Source organism: Lonchura striata, chromosome 1 (assembly GCF_050655825.1).
Source record: "Lonchura striata isolate lonStrDom1 chromosome 1, ASM5065582v1, whole genome shotgun sequence".
In the NCBI taxonomy this organism is placed as follows: Eukaryota; Metazoa; Chordata; class Aves; order Passeriformes; family Estrildidae; genus Lonchura; species Lonchura striata.
The window spans coordinates 91,718,172-91,744,100 of record NC_140703.1 but is presented as its reverse complement, the minus strand read 5'-3'; the positions used below and the strand labels follow the sequence as shown (position 1 = coordinate 91,744,100).

At 38.7% G+C, this 25,929-nt stretch overlaps 1 protein-coding gene across 3 annotated transcripts; it reads right to left on the bottom strand.

The window, feature by feature from the left end:
- Positions 1-174: 174 nt before the first annotated feature.
- On the bottom strand, positions 175-25,929 carry SLC5A7 (solute carrier family 5 member 7). 3 transcript variants are annotated; one of them, XM_021545555.3, is made up of 9 exons: positions 25,201-25,929; positions 24,041-24,263; positions 16,776-16,889; positions 13,374-13,529; positions 10,632-10,780; positions 8,540-8,683; positions 6,577-6,730; positions 5,229-5,446; positions 175-4,562 (listed from the first exon to the last, which is right to left on the bottom strand). In XM_021545555.3, the coding sequence occupies exons 2-9, from the start codon at positions 24,216-24,218 to the stop codon at positions 3,939-3,941; spliced, it is 1,737 nt and encodes a 578-aa protein (XP_021401230.1). In that variant the 5' UTR covers positions 24,219-24,263; positions 25,201-25,929; the 3' UTR covers positions 175-3,938. The 3 variants fall into 3 exon arrangements, with proteins under 3 accessions (XP_021401230.1, XP_085439585.1, XP_085439574.1); XM_085583459.1 differs by lacking the exon at positions 25,201-25,929 and adding an exon at positions 25,072-25,150; XM_085583448.1 differs by lacking the exon at positions 25,201-25,929 and having other exon boundaries at positions 24,041-24,920.

Here is a 25,929-nt window from a genome sequence, read left to right as displayed (position 1 = left end):
GGCAGATTACTGAAATGAGAGCTCTATTTCCAACACTGAAGCCAGATTTTGGGGTAGGGCTGTAGCCATTGAGACCACACTGATTGCCGGAGTGAGGGCCAGATCCCTTTTTGCCAGGACCACCTCATCTCTGTGGGGCTGGGCTTGCGAGACAGAACCTCAGGTGATGCTGAGTGATAATAAAATAAATGTGTTTATTTTTAATAGATGGACAAAATAGACCCAAAACCAGACAGTGTTTTCCTGAAATGCATGGACGCCATTGAACACAATACAAATGAAGTTAAAACATATATATCTATATTCTGCTTCCTATCTGCTTTGTTACGTATAGTCATAATATAGCATTTCTGACACAGACAAAAATATACTTTTTTTTAAACTACATCCACAAATACTGCCCTGATTAATAGCAGACTTACAATAACTTACTAACTGCACATGGAACTTGACCAATACACTTGAAGGGCAGAAGGAAAAATGAATAACAGTTTTTTCCTATGACACTTCTATTTGAAATCCTAAATTCTTGTACTATATGAAAATAAAAGACTAAATCTGACTCTATTTGATTCAATTAATGTTTACATTCAGTTCAGATTCACAAAAGTATGGTTTGTTTATAATATGTATTCCATCCCATTTGGACAAGTAGAGATGAACTTTTTTGACATGTCAGCTATGTTACCAGCCTTGATTTTATGAACACATCTCATGCAAAGGAGAAAAAAGAACCCTGTCAAATAAATGTTATTCACAAATGTTAAGAATATGAAAGTAAAATGTATGATTGTGTCATGAATATTTTATTTTAAAATTGTAGGCTCAGACTCAGAAACAATAACCTCAGTGTCTGAAAATGAGCTGTTTGCTTCACTGATTATAAATCAAATTTACTGCACAGTACTATTGTCCACAAATTGCAAAAGGGGAGAAAGAATGATAATTCCTCTGAAAATAAAATCTGCTTAAAGAATCATATCCTGTTGGCATTTTGCTTGTGGAAGTAACATAGTTTTTGTTGGCTTGTTTGTTTGTTTTGGTTTTTGCTTGTTTTGGTTTTTTGTTTGTTTTTTTTTTTTCCCCCACAGCTATCAATCACAGATATGGCCTTTGGTTATATGAACATCTCTATGCAAATTTAATGGTAGGAAAGCTAAGGCAACAAAACCTGTAAACAGACTTTGCTTGGGACTGTTTGGTTTGGCTTTTGTAGTCCATTTAAGCAGGAATACTGCATAAAATCACATAAATTAAAAAAAAATCTATAGGATAGAAAGTGCAAAATATTCTGATAATGTTGAAAGCATATGCTTTGAAATTTTTGGACTAACACTTATTTTTTTCACCTACCTATTTTTTCAGCATTTTAAAACCATACATTTTTATGGCAACAATGGAATTACAAAAGAAAAATATTTTTATTTTTCAGTCAAAATTTCTTATATTATTCCGTCTCAATCCTCTTCTCTTTTCTTTTTTTCCCCACAGCTGGGCATTTTGAAATAAATAATATTAAAATGTTACTGCATTCAAAGCATCTGGTCACTGTGCAGCATCTCATAGTGAAATTCTAGCAATTCCTGGACAAAACTGAGGTAAGAGAAAAGTTTTTAGGAAGGCCTAGAGGTGACTGTAAAATGGAATCCTCTAACTTAATTTGGAACAGCAGAATAAGGCATTGGCTATGTAAGCAGGTAAAACTGTGACTTGATATTTTCCCATAAGAAGGTATTCAGACTAGTGGACTTGGGCTGAAAATGGAGAATAATTCAGCAGTGCCTCTGTTCTTCCCCTCTTTCCTCTATAAAGTCTAATTCCTTATCTCCCCTCTGTGGTTCATGGGGGATTTAAGAGTGCTGGGCTTGTGTTTAGTTTGTGATAGTCAGCACCCCAAATTTTATTGGTGGCCCATTAACTCATCTCACAGGAATTTTTAATTTCTTTGCTATATTGCCTCCTCTGAGTTTTTAGTGCAGGTCCTTGTTTTGATTCCCTCCACCCAGAGCACACTCCATATTGGTAAGCACAGTAGTACTGCAGGTCACAGTGCATATTCAGAAATGAGTTGCAATGTTGTTTTTAAATGCAGTGTAAGGAGAAAAAAAGCCCAACATCTCTGAAATCAAATTTCTCTACATGTTAAACATATATGTTTGCTGTTAAGACTCCACAAAAGGAGAAAAACGTATCTAAGGATTCAACCTTGTGAAAGTTTATGTCAACATTGCATGCACAAGTTGATGGCTTCTTCCTTTAGCAGCAAAACCTATTCTTACATCTCCTATCCTCCAGTATAACTCCTCATGCTGTAAGTGTTAACAAAAGAAATTTCACTGGTGACCAGCAACAGGAAGATATCTGGATTTCAACCGCACATTTTGCGTCATACACAAGATTTTAAAAAGAATTATTGGAGCATAACTCTTAAGTGTAGAGAAATGTAGCTACTAGAGCTCGCGCTGAGAAAGGCACATACCAATGGGGACAGACACAATCATCTTGGCCGTGGGCAAGTGGAAACAGCAGTGCACGTTCCTGCTGGCCTGGGCAGAGTCAGCAGAGGCCTCATCTCCCCACTTTGCTGCTTCTGGCCAGCATTGCCTTCTGTGAGCCACGTCTTGTCTGCACCTGGCCACTGCTGCTGCTCCACAGGCTCACTGTGACGGCCAGGAGGACAGGGATCAATGGAGGAGTCCGGCACTTAGTGGAAGACACCACTGTGCCTCTCACTATGTTTGTGGGTTCAGCATTCCTTTCAGTTCCTCTCCAAGCTGCTTTCAGAGGCAAACACTTAGAGATGTGGAAAGCTGTACAGCAAGCCTGGTTTTTTGAGAAATTTTTGAGGAAATGTTATTTTCTATGGAAAATATGGATTTTTCAGTGTAATTCCAGCATGATCAAGCCAAAAGATTTTTCAGCATGTTTAAGAATAGCTTTTTATAATAAGTGAAAATTGGGAATTTTCTGCAAGGAAAATCATCTGATCTCTCTTTTCAAGCCTTGTTGATTATCTTTAATTTTCAATATTTATTCCATTGGTGAAGTTGCTTGGTGTCAGACTGCTTCGCTTGTGTTCATTTTGATGATAAGTCAAGATAAGTCTTCTCCACCCAACACTGAAAAATTCTATTTAGTTTGAGATTTTCTATAGGAGCCTTTTTTCACAAGCTGAATTTTAACTCCAGTTATTGCTCTAAGAGTTTTGGTGTCATTCACTAACCACAGAAAAAGAAAGAGAACACCCATATTAACATATTTTGCTTAAAGCTGCCTTATATCAGCTATAATATAATTTTAAATTGGTGATTTAATTTTAATTTTGAAAATTAATATATCATGTTTATCACTCCTATTAGAAATTTATTACTATTTGTGCATTTTGCTGTCTCATACAAATAATAAAGTACTAGATTGTATTATTTAAATTTCTTTATGAGGAAAAAAATTACCAGACCAAAACCCCAGGGAATTTCTCTATCTGTCTTTGCTCAAGCAACTAGCTCTTTAGCAATAAATCACTTATAGCTGTGGCAATATATTTTCACTTAATGCCAATAAAATGCTGAGTGATAATATTTCAGACTTACTGTATTGTAATCTCTTCATATGATATCCTAGCTAAGAACTGTTGCACATTTTCTTCTACATATATTTTAAATTTTAAATATTTTTTTTAATGGCAGAGTATATAGCTCTGGATGGAAGGAATGGGATTGAGCATATACTTTAGTAAACACTCTGTGATCTAATCCAACATATTAGATAATAGCAGAAAAGAGTTTCTCCCATGGGATGCTCTTGCTCCTAGACAGAACTTAAAGCATGTGCAGTGGCATTTTATTCTCAATTCTTGCTTTTCTTCTGATAAAATGCTTCTTACTATTCTTTGTAGAATATCCTGCTTCTCATTGTTTTGCCTGTGGCTACAAGATTTTTTAATTATCTTCAGTGTTGGACAGTTCTGGACTTGAATCAACGTAGTTGAAGGCTTCCTTGTTTGTGAAAGTTGAGCTCAAAGTTAGACTGTGTCGTGGATTCACAGGTGCAAGTTCATTTAATACAATATTGTCACTTTTTACAAGAGTCGCTTTGTCCATGTGTTCTCTACTGTATCTGGCAACAACAGCATCAAGAAAGTCCAGCTTTGGTGGCAAAGTCCCACTTTCAAATAAGTATTTGGCCAAGTAGGAGACTATGACATTAGTAAAGAAGGAGGTGAGCATAGCAAGTGTTTTAAATGGGAATCGCTGGATATAGAGGTTGTTATCATCTTGATACCAGCCAGGGTAGAAGATCAAGGGCTGAAGGTAGAGGTACGGTTCTCCTCCGGTTATTCTGAGGACAAGGCCAAACAGGTATCCTGCAATGGCACCGTAGGTGTTGGTTCCTTTAATAAATAACACACACAAGAGCTGGGGGAATATGATGATATAAATGAGGTCGGAGCTGAGGTACCAGAGGCCATACACCGATGAAGCCAGCAGTGCCATTGCTGTTGCTGATGCGCCAAACAGAAGAATGGTGATTCTTATCACCCACACAATTTCCCTGTCTGAAGCCTGCAAAAAGAAGGGCAGTGTTAGGTGTTTTTTTCATGTCTGTACATGTATCCCTACATTAGATACAGTCAATATAAAATATTGAATGTAAAAGAAAGTTTTGCATGAGTCATTCAATAATAATTACAATCTAATAACTCTATCTAAATCTCAAGCTCAGAGAAAAAACCCTCGGGGTTATGGTTGCCATTCCCAAAGCCATTACTCTTTGAACATAGCAAAAAGCTTGATGATGAGGCAAAGAGAAAAAACCTGTCAGCATCAGAATTTCTTCTCTGTTTCCTAAGAAAAACTCCAAGTCCTTAGACCATTCTGTTGCCAAATTGTTTCCCAATAAATGAAAGATTAGAAAAATGTCTCATTTTGTGAAGAATTTAAGTGGAACTTACACTTATAGCCACACTAATTAGCTGTTTGAATAAATTGCAGTTCCATGAGAACTCTTGCTAACTGGCCTCTCCAAGCCAGCTTTTTCACTTTTGTTGTCAGTCACAACCATAATTATTTTTATTTGTTTGTTCAACATACTGTTAGCAATTAAATTATTTTTCTAGATATAGGCAGGAACATGACAGAGATGTTTCATTATGAAATAGTCTGTGCATCACCTAGTGAAGGTCTCACCTAAAATTTTCTCTAAAAGTAAAAAGGAAAACATTGTCTCACATTTTGGCGGAAGGCAAGCTGGTAAATGTTCCGAGCAAACATAGAACTTGCTGATAAAATTGAGGAGTCAGCTGAGGACATCACAGCAGCAGATACGGCACCGAGACCAAAGAACGAGATGTAGACCGGGCAGAGGTACTGCAGCACGATAGGTAAAATCATATCTGCTTCTTTTCTGCTCTTGGGGTCAGGGACACCGTATTCAGTCTGGTTCCAAGCTGCAATATGGACACCAGTATGTTATAAGTAACATTAGCTACACCTCTTCACTTCATGTGTAGCAATCGATTCATATTACCACATTTTCATGCACATTCAATGAACAAACTGTTACTAGGGCAGACTGATGGCATTTCAGGGAGGCAGTGTCACACAGGTTTCTATTAGGCAGATTTGGTTCTGCTCAGCATTTTTCCTTGTCTCTAAAATAAACTTTAAATAGCTCATAAATGTAGTTTTATTAAATAAAATAAGTCTGGGATCCAAGTTTTTTTGTGACTTATTTACTCTTTTGGATTACAAATGGGGCTAAAAGCAATGTAAACATTTCTAACAGAATATTTTTAGCAGTTTAACTATACAGTCACTGTGATGGGGATCACTTTCACTATGACAAAAAAAAAAAAACTTGGCAAGGTAAGCAATTTCTGACAAATCAAAGAATCATTTAGGTTGGAAAACACCTTTATGATCATTGAGTTGAGTCATCAGCCAGCACGGCCAAGCCCATTAATAAACTACATCCCCAAGAGCCAGAGATACACATATTTTAAATAGCTCCAAGGATGGAGAATCCACCACTTCTCTGGGCAGACTGTTCCAGTGATTTAAAAACCTTTTGGTGAACACGTTTTTCCTAATATCCATTCTAAACTGTCTCTTCTGCAACTTGAGGCCATTTCCTCTCATCCTATTGCTTGTTATGTGGGAGATATACCTTGCTACAGCCTCCTTTCAGGTAGTTGTAGAGAGCAAAATGTCAGTCTCTTTTTCTCCAGGCTAAATAACCACAGCTCCCTCAGCCATTCCCCATTATTACTGTAACAACCAAATAAAAGTACCAGAGTCTAACCCAAACATTGAATAGAAGTATTGTGTCTGTAGATACCTAGAATGTACAAAATTATTTAATTGCATCCACTGTGGTAGGAGCAATTTCCTTTAGGAGAAATATTCTATAACATTATTTTTCTGTGTAGTCTTCTGTTGAAGGAGTCATGAGTTGAAAATGATGCCATTTAGGTTATCTAACCTATATGTCACCTATATATAACACAAGATTTATTTTCAGATACTTGTTGCACTATTCATTTTACATTTATTGTACTACTTATTTTTGATAATTTACCTGTAGATGCTCCAACTGCACCAATCAGTACTGCAGGAATAGCCATCACAAGACAGCCAAAAGCAGCCAGGAATGACAGAACTTGAGCGTATGTGGCAGAAGACGAGGAAAGAACTCTCTGGAAATACGCTTGCCATGGAATTCCTCCTAATGTCTGCAAACACAACAGCATGCTGTGACTGGTGGGGTAGCTGAATTGTTTTACTATCACCATATAGAGAACATGCACAAGAATCTCTTGAATGCTGAAAGCCATATTGCTACTTTTTAATTTATTTATTGAATATCAGCCAGCCAGTAATAACTGCAACTTTTATTCTTATAAGCAATGTTAAGCCTGTGTAAGTTGCTTAAATCCCATTCGTTTAGACAAGTTGTTTTTTTATACAATTAGCATCAATACTTTGCACTTTCATAGTCTCTGTAATACCAAGTCTTTTGACTTGATACAACTTTATAGAAAGTAATATTTTCATATTTCATATTTGAAGAATTTGCCCTCCAATACTCCTCTTCCATTAAAATTAGATTAGACTCTGACATGATATTAGAGCAAGATTTTATCTTCCTTTGTGAATGCGTGTAGTCATTTACAGAAGGCAAGGCATTCTGTGTACACTGAACTCAGGAATCTGAAAAATGATTCTCCTACTGCCTTAAGCAAATACAATAAGAATAGAAATTGGTAGAAGACATAGGCAAAGAAAGGAAAAGTTTTTATTTATGGTAAAACCCCTTTTCTTTTATTTGGATATGTAACTGAGAATCCTGATTGGACTTAAAATTATTTCTGCAAAATATGACACAAAAGAGTATTACTGAAGGTTGAAAACTCAAGTGCTAACAATTCTGTCTTGAGAGCAGGATTTGAATAGTCTCCACTAAGTAACAAATGTCTGTCTCTAAACACTGTGGAAAAAAAGCCAAGCAAATTTCATAACCTAGTTCTATAGACTAAATGAGGCAGGAGGCATTTGGACCAGAAAGTGTGTATACAGGTGTTTCATATAGCTTCATGCACACATAGGGACTAAATTAATGTTTCACAGACAAGTCTGGTTTCGACTTTCTATTTATGTTTTTCTTTGCTGCCTTGATAATAATGTTCCTTTATCAAAGCTTTTCAAGAATGTGTAAATTTCTTGAGCTATAATGAAACAGACAAGATGAAAAGAAAGTGTATCATAATTTGGCAATGTCAGAACTTTCCTTTGGTCAACAGCAGAAATTGAACCTTTGGGCTTACAGGAAAGAATACAGCCACTTGAGCTAATGTCATACTTTAGGTCTCAGAGAATGCTGAATAAAATAACATCTTTTAATAGACCAATTATAAAAACCCCCTGAAGATTTTTGGCTGAGAGGATTTTAAAAAAAGCCAGAAAAGGTAATCCTAAAGTAAAACATGGTAATAAAACCAGTGTAAATTTGCATAGGGACATTGAGAATGGAAAATGTTAGCATGTGTTTCTAGATCCTCTAATGGAAAGTACTTAATAACCACTGATCCCATGTGTAATATAGGTATTAAATAATGAAAAACCTTGGTTCATTCTGGCATGTGTGCATGTATGAATTTATCTATCCTGCCATCCATCTCTGCAGCTTTTCTTCCCCTGTACCTAAGGCATATTTAATCATTTGTATAATGTCTTTATTGCTTTCTGCAATATATGAATTCCTCTGCCAACAATGACATCAGTTAAGCATTAGCTGCACACTTTTATTTAATTTTAACATGTCAGCTCTTTCAGTCTGATGATATTTAAATTGCATTCCTGGCAATGCTGGCTCATCTGTCATGGAAAACATTCAAATGTGCAGAAATATCAAGCAGAAGTCAAGAGGGTAAAAGTTTTCCATTTGAGAGAAGCTCTTAACTAGACTCTATCATTTTCAGCTGTTATGGTGACATGGTGTAAGTGCTTAAATGCTTCACTCCTTCATACAAATCATCACTTACCAGTAAAAAGAAATTGTCCAACCATGTGTAAATGTCAAGTGAGTTGATAGATCCAAGCCAGGGTGCTTGGTACACCTGGTGCACAGCTGTAAGCCCAATGTCTGTTACTGCAGGATGGGACATGGCAAAGGGGACACTGATCCACTGTAACCAAAGAGAAACAATGTGCTCAGGTCTAAAGAAGATATTCTAAATTGGTGAAATTTAAATATTAACACTCATCTAGTTTTCTTATTCTTGCTTGTTTGAATAAGTTTGAATACCAAATTATCAAGATGATTTGCAAAAGTCAGATTATGTGCAGGTGGAACATCTCTGAAATCCAGAGGGCTTGGTAGTGAATGTATCACATGTGTCCTGGAGAGCGTGAGCAAAGAATTAATAAATGGAAACTGCAAAAGTAGAAGCAAAGACACATTTATACAACTTTGTTCTAGTTTACCTAACCTTCTCACATATTGTTTACAGTCTTTCCTGGACCACCAGACATTAGAGGAAGGAGCAGCAAAAATCTGTGACACTGGGAGTAAAAACTGCTCCAGAATCTGGAGGAGGAGGAGGAGCTGGGATAATTGAATTTGTGCTCTCCTCTGCTGCAACATCTACTGTGGGAGTGTCCCATCTGATCTAAACCTGCCTCCCTTGAGCATTTAGATACTAACTCTTCAGCCTCACTGATGACACTTTTGAGTTCATGAATATGAGTTCTTCAGCATTACATTACTGCTGTTTATTTCAAATAGGAAATGACATAAAGACCCCAACCTGAATTAAGCAAAACACTATACAGCTATAGATCAAATAATTTAGAAAACTTCTGTACAACCTTCATTTGCTTCCAACCCCTCCATCAGGTTCTTGCTAATTTTTAAGTTATTCCTGTGGGATCAGGCTCTCTAGTGGTTCATGAGTGGATCACTCTGGAAGACAATTTCTGTACTTTGATTTATCTCCAATTTTGGGAATTTCTGTAATGCATACCATCTGTAGAAACTTAATGTTTCACAAATATTAACATTTATGTTAGGGAAAGAGACAGTATTTTCCCCTCTGTTCAGATGAAGAACAAAAATAGGGAAGAAAGGGAAGAAAGTCTGGAATAACTTTTCATCTGAGGTGGCAATTTGGAACTTGGATTTGCATTTCGATTAAATCACTTAAAGGTCAAAGTCCTCACAGTAAGCCACAGAGTAAGCACACACAGAGAGCTGGTTAGTGACCACCTGTGTAAGCACTGGCTTTTCCCTAGAGCTGCACAAGAGCTCTGTTGAAAGCAGAGAAAGACTACCAGGCCCCCAAGGTGCCCTTTGATTCCTTCATCTTGAGTCACTCCATTTATTTTAGCATATCACTGTTCTCTGCACACCTGTGACTGTCACTGCCACTGGCAAACACAGCCAGCAGCTTCTTTGATTGCACCCTTGTGATCTGGACCCTGTCACACTGATGTTTTTCAATATGGGACTTAAAGAACAGCAGAAAATAAAAGGCTACCCACTAGCATATCACTGACAGCTGATGAGGGATAGCCACACTTCCACACTGAAACAGCTAAGACATCTGGTAAGACTTCTGTATTACTGTCTCCAAGGGTGGCGGAGGGAAATGAGGGAAAAACCAAAAGGTTAACTAAGTTAACAGGAGCTTAACTAAGCAGTGTAGGTGACAACCACAGAGAAGAGAAGCAGTAGGTCCTGTGACAGAATTTCTTTACCAGCAGCTTCCTATGTCAGATGCCTCCTTCCAGTGCCTGACTCACAGTCCTACAGACAGACAGGGAAGGAGTCAGCACCAGTCCTATTCCGAGTTAGATGTATACTCAAGAGGAAAATTGCAAGAGGGGTTGGACTGCCAGACTGGCTGGAAAAAAGCCAAAGAATCAGACCTCTTGGACAGTACTATTTCCAAAGTACAGGCTGTACACTGATGCAAATGCAGACTCTATTTTAAAGTCAGCACTCTGTGAGTCTGACTGGTTAGCAATGCTGTGCCTGGTATACCCCAGAACACGCTTGGCCCTTCTCAGGGCAAAATCCTGCTCACCTGCTCAGGACAAAATCCTTTACAAAAGAGTGAAAAAAGCAAAACTTACCAGTCCCAGGAAGATGCAGAAGAGCTGAACTACATCAGTATAGGCCACAGAATAAACCCCACCCACAAGTGTGTACATAGTGGCAATCAGGGCAGAAATAATGACTGAAATATTGACATTAACGTCAATAATCACACTTATAGTCGCACCTAAGGGGAAAACCAAAGCACTGTGTGTTAGTGTGTATCACAGCATGTCTGATGAGAACCCCACCTCTGTTAAGTGCATATATTGGTTTTGGTCTGACACTTAGTAACAGCACTAATAATTCCTCCCCTCTGTATTCTGCACACCCTTTGTGCACCTTTGAAGGGAATAGGAAAAGAATTGTTCCTGTTGGTCTAAATTTAGCATGTGTCATTTTGCAGGTTCTTAGGAAATGGAGGAGAGAAATGTCCCAACAGCACTTCATTATGTTGCTCAAGGTCTGTAAGGACTACACTCTCTTGTTCTGTCTGTGAAAACCACCTATGCCCATCCCTGATTACCACAGTCTTCAGAAGGATACTGAGAATGCTCCTGCAATGCTACCAGCCAGCTGCCACAGCACTTGCAGGATGCATCCCCTGAGGTCCCATGAAACTGTGTCTGTCCAGTGTATTTTAAAGTTTCCTCACTTGCTTCTCTTCCAGCTAGTCTTCCTTGCACTGGACTTTCCCAGGCTTCTCAGGGTCCTGGGATTCATAAAAACTGATCTTACCAGCAAAGAATTAAGCAGAAAAGACACTGAATACCTCAGCTTTCCCCACATCTTTTACCACCAGTTGCCCCATCCCATTCAGCAGCAGTCCACATTTTCCCTTTTGTTAGGATGAACTATTCTTGAGCATGGAGGAGGTAATCTCTGAATATCAACAAGCTCTTCTGGACACCTGGACTCCAGTCTCCCAAGGGATTCTTCCAAACAGAATGTTGGAGAGGCCCAGCTCTACTCTTTTGAAGTCTATGGTTGCAGTAGTGATATTTGCCTGTTCCCCCTCTCAGGACCATGAGCTCCACCATCTCATGCCTATTGCAGCCAAATCTGCCTTTGACCTTTGTACCCCTGACTTGTTCTTCCTTGTGTCTGAGTAACAGGTCCAGTGGAGCACCTCCCTACAACAGCTCCCTGATCATTAGTGTCAAGAAGTTATTGCCAGTGCACCCAAGAAACCTCCTGAAAGCTTGTGTCCTCCTGCACTGCTCCTCCAGCAGCTCTCAGGATGGTTATACACTTCCCTTAGATGTATTAGCTATGTCAAGAGATTGCAATGTTTTAAGACCGTGTTTAAAAAATTCCTCTCCTTCTATTATTTCAATGGAACATCTTGCTTTTAGTGCTTGCAGTTATTGTAGATGGATATTCTGGAGCACGTATTTGGAAGAGTTTTGGCCTTAGAAGACAGTATGATATGTGATATATAAAAGCTTCTGGGAGCAGACAGATGTGGCTTTTGCTGCACAATGGGGCTTCAAAATTCATATAATTAAGAATTACAAGCTCAGACCTCTTCTATAGCTTAAAGACCAGTGTTTCTCATCTAAAACCCTGCCAAGCAAGGAGTATTGATGAAAAGCAAGTGGTGAAGAATACTGGGATTAAACATTCATCAGTGAGAATGGGTGTGAAAAAGGAGCTAGATTACTTACAAAATAATTAAAATCAAAATCTTTAATGACCTTTATAATCATTGACAGTCTTTAACTGTTGGCTGTTCTATAAATCTAGAAGGGTATTCACACCACTTGTGTTGAAATAAAGGAGAATGGCATGTCCTTAACCAAAAATATTGTAAATACTCTGAGTGTTCTTCAAGTTATTCAACTCCTATCACCTCAGCATGCAGTTTTTTCTTAGTCTTTTAAGGATTTTGTGATGAAATTGTGGTAAACAAGCTCCCCATTGCTTTGCAGTTCATCAGAGCGCAGTTGGAGAGTACCTTCAAAGTTTATTTTTGTTTAAAATAGCTTATGCTAGAAGGCATTACCACATGCATGTGCATTATTAGTATGATTAGTTGGTAAAAGTCAATTACTGGTGCTTCAACTCAAGGGCTTTCTCTATTCTTAAAGGGGTTGCTAAATTCAGGCCTGAAATATAATTAAAAACCCTGGAAGCTGATTTTTTTCAGGACTAGATGAGTAGTTGAGTGATTTTCTATTGAGTCATAGTTTCGCTAATTCTCCAAATCCTTTCTTGAGCATTTTCTTCATTTTGTGAAGAATAAAGCCACTTAGAATTGAAGAATTCTTCAATTTGTTGATCAGCGTCTGGTTTACTTCTATTGTCTGTGTTATGCAATGGTCTGTATATGTAGATCTCCTATATGCAAGGATTATTTTGTTTAGATGCATTGGAAATACTGTTACGTATCATTAAGGGAAATTTTGACTGCCTTCTCTCATCCCAGAATCTAAAAGAAAAGCTGGTTCAGATTTGACACAAAAGTGGTATTTGGAATCACTTATGTCACGCTCACCATTAACAGAAATTTGTTCCAAAATTCTTTCATGCTCTTTGAAGAGGTATAACTTAAAGGTATGTGAAAATGAATAGATAGTTTGCATATCTTTCCCTTATCAAAATAATAAAGCGTTAGCATTACCAGACTTATTTGCTAGTTAGCATGGGTCTTAGAAATGTCACAGTCCAAATCACTTGGCTTAAACATTAAAATTTGAAGCCGGGATTTTAATGCATTTCTGATATTCTTAATAATTTCTACCTGTAATAAATTAATATTTATACTGCTTATTCCTTACCTAAGGCAGAGAAGATGGCAGCAGCCCAAAACATTTCTCCCATTAAAGCTGGAATAAACAGTAGTCCTCCCATCCTTTTTCCATAAAGCTGCTGAAAGGGGTCCAGCATTGTCACATAGCCTTTGGATCGCATGGGTTTTGCAAAAAAAAGGCCACCTATAAAGAAAAAGCTGCGTAAGACACCAGCTGCAGTTTAGAAATGCATTATCATTAAGGGATAAAACATCCATTGACAGTTAAGGGTACAAAAATGTCACCAGTACTATTTGTTTGTTTGTTTGTAAGTAAAATATCCTCTGGAAACTCTTACATATGTCTACAGAATTACTTAACACACACACTCCATTAGTATCTATAGTCTGATGATTTAAAAAAAAAGGCATTTTCTGTCTCAGTTTATGTAATCTCCCATTATAGATACTGTCAGAGTTATGTCTAATTTTGAATTAGCCTAGAGAATGGCTTTTCTACTAATCCTGTTGATTCTTAGAGCAGAATCCAGCATGAAGTTTCAAATAGTCCTGCTCTAAAAAGAGAACCCTTGAGATCCTGAATCAGAAATAAAATTTCACATGAGGTTTAGAGCACATACAGCAAATCGGATGATTTCAGGACAATTCAGATTTATTATGTATGTTTGAAACAACTTTAGTACATCTGCAGGATAGGTCAGAGGGGGTTGTAGGGGTCATTCTGAGTTCTGCCAGTGTCAGATTTCATGAATATTTGTCATATGGTTATTTCACTTATGTATGTTTAGTATTTTTGCTGTATCACTATTCCGCTCTGCCTGGCTGGTATATGGGCTGGATTTATACATAAATGTGCAAAGGCCTCCCCTCCTCAAATTCTTTCTGTCTTGGGGAAAAAAAAGGACCTATCTGAGGAAAGCTGAAAGAGCCCTTGTATGGAAACCTGTGTCGTTGAGATCTGCACATGACTATAACCAAGTCACCACAGCAAAACTGCTGTATAAGGTATAATAATGAACTGAAAACCCTGTCAGTTCCCAATAAGATATACTGTATGGCATTTGGCAACCCTTCATTAGATTCCTCATGACAAATTGGTCATTTATTCATTGTATTGTACAGAAGATTTTCCAAATTTCTATGTATTGCCTTTTATAACTCCTATTTCTTCATTTCATCAAGTTCCCTGAACTGAAGGTACTGGGTAACACACTGCCATCCCAATTTCTAGTGCTTATGTGAATCCTGTGTTTAGGCAGGTAGATGCAGAAACCCTTTAGCTTTTTTTTTTTTTTGTGATTCTTGGTTTGGTACTGGATCCTTTTCCTATTCAACTTGTTATGCCATCATTGCAAAAGACAGTTGAAGAAGAAAAGCATACATTAGGATCCTCAAACACCTGTCAAAGGAAATAGGAGGTATTGAAACTTTTAAAACTAAATTGCTTGGAAAAAAAAAAGGAAAATAAAATTGTATGGAGAACAAACGGGAAGATTACACCAATCATAAATACTTCCTGTCTGAAGCAGTAATATTTCTCCCAGCCTTGTATAATTTTGATTATGTATTTTTTTAAAGAAGACAAAATAATTGCTCCCCTCAAGTCTTCATGTACAGATCATGCCTAGAGAAATTGCTCTCTCCATATATCTCTCCATGCTCCACAAAGCATGTTACATATGGTTACACATACAGACTGCTTTTCTCTGCAGTCATCATCATAATTTTCAGGAAAGCAAGTCCGAGTATCTATAAACAGATGCAAACAAGCAGAGAGGCTAATTCTCCTGGACTATTGGTAATTTGTGTCAATTCTGCAGAGGCTGAGAGCCAGGAGGATGCTTGTGACTCCAGTCCTAACAGCCAGTTAATGACACCAATGGATCGTGACCCTCATGACCTCACAGTGACACCAAATCATCTCCAGGCAGACATCCACAGTGGTATTCACATGTCCCCTGAACACAGAGGGACTTAGCTTTCTCAGGATTTCTCCTGAGAGAATCTGTGAGAGAAGCAGAGAAAACAGAATCAAAACAATTCTTATCTCACTTGCTGCTGCTGTGTTTGTGCACATGTGGAATGTGTTCTGGAGATCGTGTACCCAAGGTGATTTCTTAATTGGATACTGGTGATGGTGTTTTGGATTGATTGAGCAATTAGGTCACAGCTGTGTCAGCACTCTCGGCAGAGAGAGTCATGGTTTTCTAGTTAGTTAGTAGTGATATAGTTCTTATTAGTGTAATATAGTGTAATATAGTTTTAGCATAATATAGTGTAATAAAGTATTTAATTAGTCTTCTGATATCATGGAGTTCTGTGCATCATTCTTCCTGTGTCAGGGATCCCAGCACCGATAATCCACAGTCACTGTTTTCCTTACAGCAGATAGAGCTGTTCTCAGAGATGACAACCACTGCCAGAACTGGACCTGGCCTGCATCTACACTGGGGGAAGTTTCTGCCTGGGAAGTGAGGATAACTAGGACAAGCCATTGGAAAGCATTTTCAAGGGGAAAAAAGAAAGGAATGAAAACAAGCTGTATAGGAAGAAATAAAATTTGAAGGAGGATCTGGATAAGCAACCAAAGGAAACAAAGGGACAGATTACTTAGGAGGACCCTCAGAATAGATTCAGAATAGACTGAGAGGTCAAGTAATATTAGAAAGGTTAGTATATCAGTCCTGCTAAGGAAATATTAAAAGCACAGTGTCTTTTTTTCTGTTACAACATGCTTTTTAAACAATTGAACCATTATTGCAGCATTAAAACTTGCAATGCTGTCTTTATTTTACACTCTGACCCTGCATATATCAGGATTGTGCATTTGCATTCTGACTTGTGATTTAGAGTTTTGTACTACATTTAAGAGGTTGGATGTTTCAGTTTGAGGGAAATAATTTACAGAGGAAATATGTGCTGCGTACTTCCTACACAAAATCAGAAGTTACCTAGATTATTGGTGGATATCTATAAAGTATAAGCACTTTCCTAACCCAAAAGGATATTTGTCTAATTCCAAGATTTTTAGGTGTACTAATACCTGGGCAGCTGGGTCATATTCCAGATCATATAGGCAATTAAAGATAACTCAAGTATATAAAACTTGGTATTGACAATTTAAAAACTTGGTATTGACAATTGCCCCGCCACCTCTGACCCCTGGTCCCCCCCGCCCCAAGAATATGGCTGTAATAATCAATTAGGTCTTGGTAAGCAATTTAGGAGACTTGAGATATCAAATTATTTATAAAGATTTTTTTTGTTTCTTTTGTTTTGTTTTGTTTTTTTCAATAGCCAAACGTACCAGAAGAAGGGATCCAGTTTACCTCAGCAACCTTTTATCAGACCCTAGTTCTTTATTTCAAAGATTGAACCTGACATCAGAGCTCTTTAAAATGAGGGATTATTAGTTTTTGCATTTACTTACCTACAATCAGGCTAAGGGAATATCCAATAGGAGCCTGAGCCCAAGCTAGACCATAATCTGGGACATACACAGCTTCTGCTGTCCCATTGATGTAACCTCCTCCTACCCATGTGGCTGAAAAGGAAGAGATGGAAAAGTCTTTCATATCCACAAAGAAAGAAAAACTCACACACTGAATAATAAAATCATAATTTTGTAGGATATGGTTGTTTTTTATAAAATGAACAATACAAGTGCCAGGCATGGCATCCTTTTATTAAAGGCAGCCCTAATTTGAATTTACAGCCTAAGCATATAAAAAAAGAAGTCAAATGGACTGAGGCAATCATCAAAGTGTCTAAGTCTCTCTATAGTCAGTGAAGATGTGAAGGTTGAGTCCCCCACTACTTGTTTACCATTATTATTTTGTTTGTGTTAGTACAAATGAAGAAGAGGTATAAGGGGGAGTCTGAAGAAGAACATTTAAATTAGTTTAATGAACACATTATTTACCAGGACCTTCATAAAAAAAAGCACCTTTTAAACATTGTTAAATTTTAAATTGTTGCTACATGATGCATACTAATAAACTCTCAGTTCTCAAAATATTTCTATATATGCTTTTTTTGTTGCCATATAAGTTCTAAGCGTTAATTAATTTATTTTTGGTTCCTTGAGCCATATTGAATAAAAGATATGTGCTATCTCCGATATTTTTGATTTTATCTCTCTCTCCAAAAATCAGTATTCTTAATATACCGACCTCTGACACTTTACGAGTTGATTCTTTGACATTCAGAGAAGTTTCTACATTTGAGAATTTGGGATCAACAGTATATATGAGAGAAAAACTCCAACACAGAGATGTGTTGGATTACATCTGCAGCAATATTCAATAACAAATCAAGAAACAGAATTCATCCCTTCCTGTTTACAGATTCCATGCCAAAAATAAAAAAATATTATTTCTAATGTATAATGAGCAAGTTTTTGAAATCCAAGTTTCCAGTTTGAACAAGGGCAGACAGACCTAGATTTTTGTAATGATCTTTTGGTTTGTGTCAGAAGCCCTTACTTTTTCATGTAAGAGTAGTTAGGGTTTCTGTGTAAAAAGTCACAATAGTTTGAAATGTGTTTTCCTTAAACATTCCTCAGAATTTTTTCATCATCCACCGTTGTACAAACAAACATGATTTTGTGTTTAAGACAATTTGAGAGAAAAACAAAAAAAGAAAATTTAATAAAATTCCTTAAGAAATTTCATTAAGAGCTAAATAACTACTATTTTACATTTGACTGTGATATCTCTCAAGTACTACTACAAGGTATTTTGCTGAATTACACTATGGCTTTAGAATCAAAGATCTCCAACAACCAGAGAATTACAATTGTCTCTCTTTCAGCAATTTGAAATACAGGAATGAACCATTTTGTTGTTGGAAATTGTATAATGAACTTCTGTGAGGTGTATGCATGCAAAGAAAGACTGCAAAAAAAGAAGTGACCCAAGAAGAGCTGTTACAAGTAGACTTTTGGTTATCAAGAGCTATTGTGTACTACAGAGATAAGGGGTGAGTGATGTCCATATGGGACCACATGGAGAAGATAGATTAAGGCTGATTCTTAATAAGAAGAGCAAGGATACATAATCTACATAAAAAGTTGTCAAATATTTGGAATTTTGTGACTCTTTACAGTGTGAATTAAGATAGAGGGGAGTGTGATACTTAGTTTACCAGAATTCTAGAATTATGGAATCATTTGGATTGAAAAGGACCTTAAAAATCTTCTATTTAACCCCTCTGTGATGGGCAGGAATCCCACCCACTAGACCAGGTTGCTCAAAGCCCTGTCGAACCCGTCCTTAAACACTTCCAGGGATGGGGCAACCACAACATCTCTAGGCAACCAGTTCCAGTGCATCGCCATCAACACAGTAAAGAATTTCTTCCTAATATATAATCTAAATCTACCCTTCAATTCCCTACCTATTCGTCTCATACTATCACTACATGCCCTGATTCCTATCTTTTCTATAAGCCCCCTTTAGGTACTGTAAGGCTGCTATCAGGTCTGCACAGATCTTTCTCCTCTCCAGGCTAAACAAGCCCAACTCTCTCAGAGTTGTCCCAGAGATCAGTGTTGGGCCCAGTTCTTTTTAATATCTTTACTGATTACCTGTACGAGGGGATTAGGTCTACCCTTAGCAAATTTGCAGGTAACACGAAGTTGGGTCAGTGTCGATCTGCAGGAGTGTAAGATATGGACACGCTGGAGAGATGGGCTGAGGCCAACTGCATAAGGTTCAACAAGCCCAAGTCTTACGCTTTGGTCAAAACAACCCCAGGCAGTGTTACAGACTGGGGACAGAGTGTCTGGAAAATGGTCCAGCACAAAAGGACCTGGGGGTGCTGGTCAGCAGCAGATGAACATGAGCAAATGTGTGCCCAGGTGACCAAGAAGGTCAATGGCAGCCTGGCTTGCATCTGCAATAGTGCAGGCAGCAGGATCAGGACAGACATCATCCCCTTATACTTGGCACCTCTAGTACTGTGTGGGCCCCTCACTTTAGAAAGGACATTGATGCTGAAGGGTGTCCAGCAAAGGGTGACAAGGGTCATGAAAGATCTAGAAAAGATGTCTGATAAGGAACAACTGAGGCAGCTGGGTATACTTAGTCTTGAGAAGTGTAGGACCTCATCGCTCTCTACAACAGCCTGACAGGAGGATGTAGTGATGTGGGGTCAGTCTCTTCTACCATGCCTGCAGTAAAAGGACAAGAGGAAATGGTCCTAAGCTGAGACAGGTGAGATTCAGATTAGATGTTAGAAACACAGTTTTGACTGTTAGGGTGGTCAGGCATTCAAATATCTTTCCCAGGGAGGTGGTGCAGTTACCGTCCCTGGAAGTGTTTACGAGGTGTCTGGATCTGGCACTGGGTGATGTGGTTTAGTTGTTTAGGGGTTACAGTGGCTGGCTTGACAGTTGGACATGATGATCTTGAAGGTCTCTGTCAATCCTGATGATAGTACAATTCTGTGGTTCTAAGTTTTTCTCAACAGGGCTGCTCTCAATCCACTCATCACCCACCCTGTAACCATGTTTGGGTTTGCCCAGATCCAGATGGAGGATCTTACACTTGGCCTGTTTCACTGGGCCAGGTACCTATGTATGGGATTCCTTCCCTCTAGAGTATCAACCACAGCACTCATCTTGGTGTCATCTCCAACCTTGCTTGTGAGTGCCCTCAATCCATTGTCCATGGCCTCGACAAAGCTGTTGAATAGTACTGGTCCTGATGTGGACCCCTGAGGGACACCACTCTCTAAGGAAAAATCTGTGACTACCTGGGATGTGTGTTGCCTATTGTGCCTTAAGCAGCATAATCTTATGGAACAAGAACCTGTATACAATTTCGAAAAGTAAATATTTAGAAAGGGAAGCTTGTCTCTTTTCCCAGAAAATGCATAAGCATGAATTCTACATTAATTATATACTTGGTTACAGGTGGGAATAATATCCCATAGTCAAGGGCAGGTGTCCAACACTGCTGCAGCTGTGATGAAGGGGGCTTCCAGCTCCAGCATTGATTTGCCAAGGGCTGCTACAGAGGTGTCAGGTGTTCCCCAAGGGGCAATTGGATGCCATGCCTAGCTCCCTTATTTTCTTCTGGAGGTGATCAAGACAATTTCCATCTGTGTGATGTTGTAGGGGTCATTATCCTCCACTGTCTGCCCTGCAGACAGATATTGCTGTGTAAGGTGGCATGAAGGATTTAGCCCTTATTTTTAATTTTATTTCTTGATTTCTAGATTGGCGTTTGAAAAATTGCTGCTAATCAATTTTTCTGTGCACATGACTGTTCTGGAACACCTGTCAAGGACCACAGAGCTCTAGGAGGTGTTTTATTTCTTTTTCTGAGGGAGTGAATGGATAGTCAGTGCCTACACTGACACAAGTGAATACATTAGAAATTTAATAAAGGGATAAGATAGGATGGGATTTCAAACTTAGATATTAATTTTCTGATCCTAGTTTGCTAAGCCACAATATAAAGTTAGTTTAATACCATTATTTTTGGTTAAATTCTTTTTGTTTTTGCCCAAATCAGCCAAAAGGAATACAATATTTAATAATCTATGGAAGCATTCATGTGGTAATCTATTTTAATCTTCTCTTTGCCTGCTGTCTGAAGAACAAAAAAAAAAATGCAGCAAATACCAACATCCATTACATCCATTTAAAACATGCACTGTGAAAAATATCAGACAAATACTGAGGGTAAAGAGTGCAATTTTTCTTCTAGTTCCTGTGAGACACACAGAAGTTGATCTCTGAGTTCTTGATATATAGTGATATATACTAGGAGACCAATTTTTTGGCACTTTTCAGGAAGAATTCCTTGTCTGAACACTCAAATTATTTAATAAACTCAACGAGTTCTGTAAAATGAAAATTCTGATCCAAGGATTAGAATAAAGTAGAATTGTGTATTTTTTTTCATGTGGAAGGGTTATGTAGCTCTATCCAACTAAAATGCAAAAATTACATCAATAGGTGTAATTACATCAATAGATGTAATTTTGGGTCATGTTTATGTGCATTTATTCATGTAATCTCAACTATTTCCTTTGAGGTTTAAACTCAATCACTAAAATCAAATTTGATTCAATTTCATTGCAGATATCACTTAAAAAATTGTTCACAAAAATAAGGAATGCTAGAATGCTAGTATTTAATACAGCATTTTATCTATAATTATATAAAACTGTACACAGATTAAATGTGTCTACTATGGTACAATGTTATTTCATTTTAATATAAGCCGCTGTGATTCATCCAGAATTCAACCTTTTCACTCTTTCTGTTTTCTTATTTTCAGACACACTCAACCTTCAACAGGCTTTGTGTTCAGCATTTCAGTAGCTGGTTGATGCAGCTTTTTCTTCTTCAGGATCATAGCATATATCCAAAAATATCCACAGCTGTTATTCATAGGTAGTCCTTTAAGATTTTTCAATGTTGTTTAGAAAATCAGCTACAATTACTCTGGAATTTTGACTTTGATGCTTATGTTCTGAATTTTATTTCAAATTTATAGGCTAAGTGCTGTCATTCTCTCCACTAAGTAACTCTAGAAGCTTCTGCCACTTTTATGGCCAATACCAGTGGAATATTGTAGTGTTTGTCACAGGCAAAAAAGAGAAAATTAGGCCTTATCTCATAATCCAAAGTACTTAATGTTCATAAAACCAATATATTTTCTGAAGATCTTTAAAACAATTCCTGTTTTCCTGTTGCAGGGTAGGCTTTGCTAGTTTATATTTAGACAATTAAACCTGGAAAACATAAAGATGATGTTGGAATAGTCATGTGTTGCAAATAGTCATGGTTGCGAGATGCAAAATCAGCATAAACCATTTTTTAAAAAGCAAGTATGCCCTTGAATAATGTGTCCATTTTGTAACAATTATCAACCTGTAAAAATTATTGTGGATTTTCATCAGTTTACTTTCATAATTGTTTTCTTATGACATTAGAAATCGAGTGCCTCAAACACCCTCACCGAGAAAAAACTCGGACTAACCCCTGGCTCAGCAGATTTGTGCCCAGATCTTGCTTTATGCGCCAGGCATGGCACGCTACAACTGAAAGGTAGCTTAATTGCCATATCAAGCTTTAATTACCAGGTTTAAGGAAGGCATAGGGGAGAAAGAGTGTCAGCCTTGACAGTATAAAATCTGTAATAGTTTTAGCAAACCAAAGGCTTTGGGATCAGTCTGATATTCTGCTGCAAAGATGAGATACTGCGCCATCTCTAGAGCTTGCACAATACAGGAGGAACATGTGCGGATGTGGATTGTGGTAGCTATAGAACATGTCTGAGATATAGGAAATCCCAGTTCAGGTCTCATCTGTGTTTCAGCTGCTACACAAAATATTCCTGCAAAATAGGATTAAGGAGACCAGAATTTGTACCTTCTATATGCAGATCTGTGAGTCGTACCCACTTCTGTGGGAAATGCCTTTTTTAATCTCAACTCCCCTGATTTAATGTTTCTTGTTTTGTGGCAACAAATATTTTTGCAAAATATTCTGCTTTCAGTGCCCTTGAAAACATTTCATTCAGCAAAAAGCAGTCTAACCAGCTCTCACTATGAGCAGACTCTTATCTTATGCACCAACAGCTGATGGATGTGTGATACAGTAAATTACAGCATAGTGCAAAAAGTAGAACATCTGACTGTATTCAAACTTTATTGACTTTTACAAACATTCTTTACTTAATATCTAAACATTCAGTCTTTGAATGAGCAAAACATCCCTGCAAAAGAATGTGAATTTATCTCAAATAAAGAATGCAGAGTTTTGGCTCAAGTTTTACCTGGCTCTTCCTTATTAGATCTTCGTGAAAGCAGAACAGCACAAAACACCAAAACATAAATATAGTCAGATAAATTCAATTTTACAATTGAAAGGACTTTGTCTGAATAGGATTTAGATTAAATTAAGAATAAAAAAACCCAACCAAACAAACAACAACACATGTCTAAACATTAATTTGCCTTAATATAATGGTGGGCAAATTTACTCTTCCTATTTTTTGTTCCAATACCATAATAGAAGTTTTGAGATTTTGGACAATATTGTGAATATCTTATTTACCCATGTAGGATGGCTGGTTTGACTGGCTCTGGGAGTCAGAGAGCACTGTTTACAAAATCAGTGAAGAACTCTTCCTTCACCCAGCCTTTTCTTACTGATGCTACTATTGAGAATAAAGTATTATTTTGTCCAGCTGCTGAAAAAGAAGCTAAAAGAATCCACAAAATAAGTTTGCTGAAATATGTACAGTTACAAGTCTGCAGTTACGCCAATTTTCTTTTAGAAAGTTAATTTATGTTGTACACCCTCCCCCTCTGACCAGTCTTTTTCCCTACACTCAGATTAAAGAAACCCAATAATAACACACAAATTTGGATGGGTTTAAAAACAATAACAGTTATTTTAAAACTTTCTAATTAATCTATATTAAATCCATACTTTTGTCCCAAAAAAATCTGGCCTACAGATGAACATGTAATGAAAATATATGAAAACTAGTTCTTGTAAAATTTACAAATATATTGGTTTTGCTACATTTGGCTGTTCATTAAAAAACTGGATAAAAAGTATATATATTTTCCCCACTTTGCATTACTAAACATGCAGATTGCAATTCATTCAGATGGAAAACTGACAAGTTATACACTGACTAGGAAACAATAAGGTGGTCTTTTACATACCTGTCATTGTAAATCCACCAACTAGCAAACCAATGTCTCTTCCACCGACTATAATAGCTTCACTGCGATCTCCTTCACTGCTGGTGTTCTTGGTTTTCCAAGCAGCCCATATCCCTACTGCCAGGATTGCCAGGTAGAAGACAATTATGGCCACCAGTCCCTCCACATGGAAAGCCATGTTGAAGTTCCAACTGTTTCTTTTATTGCTATTTCATTAAGACCTCTGGAGAGAATGCAATAATAGGTCTGCTTTTAGCACGCCTGCTTTTTAGAATTAGTGCAGAAAAGCCTTCAGATGGTTTTTCAAGAGACTATTCCAGTGAATTTATGAAATGAGAGTTTCAGATGTAATTGAGATTAATGTCACATGCCAATTTAAACGCCTGTGGAGCTACAACCAGTGGTTACAGTCTCTGAACACAAAGAGGAATGAATGACGTGGGTGAAAGCTAAACTATCCTTAGAAGTCAGTTATCGAGCACTGAATTATTTTGGTATCACCAAGTCCTCAATGTCTGGGAACTTTTCAGTCACAGACTAATTTGGTACAAGACATAGAAGATCTTGGCTATTTTTTTCATAATAAAAATCTCTATTTTGAAGACAAAACTATCTTATTTAATACTAGAACTATGTATAAGCAATAGTTGCAACAGCAAAACATATCTTTAAAGTATTTGTATGGGAATGCCAAGTCTTGTCCCCCTTGTAACATTTGTCATATTTTAAAATCTGCGATTTAATTGTCCAGCAGGAAACCTACGAATCTGGTCTCCCACAATATGGGAAGCAAACGGAAAGCTTAAAAGCTGTCGGAAGGCAGAAATGGTAAGGCATACGAACAGCAGCGGGGGAAAACTCCGGAGGACGCAGACAGCGGCAGCCCCGTACCCAGCCTCTCCCGGAGCCCCCTCCCCATCCTGGCCCCGCCGCTCCGCGTCCGCTCTCGCGCGGCCGCGCCGGGCAGACCCGTCCGCGCTCCCGACGGCTCCGCGGCTCCGCGGCGGGGCAGCCGCCCGAGCCAGCCCTACCTGCGGGGGCTCCGCGCTCCGCCGGCCGCCTTGCGCGGCCGCCCCCCGCCCGCGCCCGCGGAGCAGCGCCCGCCCGGCCGCCCGGCCGCCGCGCCGTCGGGCAGCGAGAGGAGCTCGCCCGCCGCCCACCTGCGCTCCGCCGCCGCGCTGCCCCGCCGCCCGCGGGGCACGGCCGCCCATCCCCGGGGCGGTGTCGGGGCCGAGCCGCCGGGGGCTTTGTGCCCGGCCGGGGCTTTCCCGCTGGCGGGGGGAGGGAAGGAGCGAGGGAAGGGTCGCCTCGCCCCGCGGTGCCGACGGTGCGCCGAGTGCTGAGGCTGCGGCGGGGGTCTCGTGGATTAAAAAGAGGAAAATCTCTTTATAAAGGAGGAGGGTTCGGTGGGGTGAGAGGACCGCGTCCGTCAGAGCTGGGGGGAGGAAGGGGGAAAGACGTCAGAGTGATAGGGGACGTTGGGGGGAAGTAAGGATGACTCAAGGGAGACTGATTGTCGTGTCGTGGCAGGGAAGCAGGGTTAGGAAGTGAAATTGAGGTGAGAAGACAAAAGGGAATGAGGGGAAATAGGAAGGAACAGGATCTTATTGAACCAACTGGAAAGAGGAAGAAAAGAAAGGGCTGATCTAAAAAGACATACTGAAAAGAGCAATGGAGAAAGGGAAGAGAGCAGAGGTTAGGGGAGGAAGGTGAGCTCTGTGGTCCCTTCAAGCCTCCCTGGCAGCCTTTCCTTGCCACCCCTGGGCCTGGCACTGGGCAAGAACCAAGCCAAGGTACGTCTATGAGAGACTGGTCAGAACCATCTTTTGCCACACCCCCCGTCCAAACCTTGTTGAATGTGCATTGGCCTTTCTCAGATCTGGGACAGC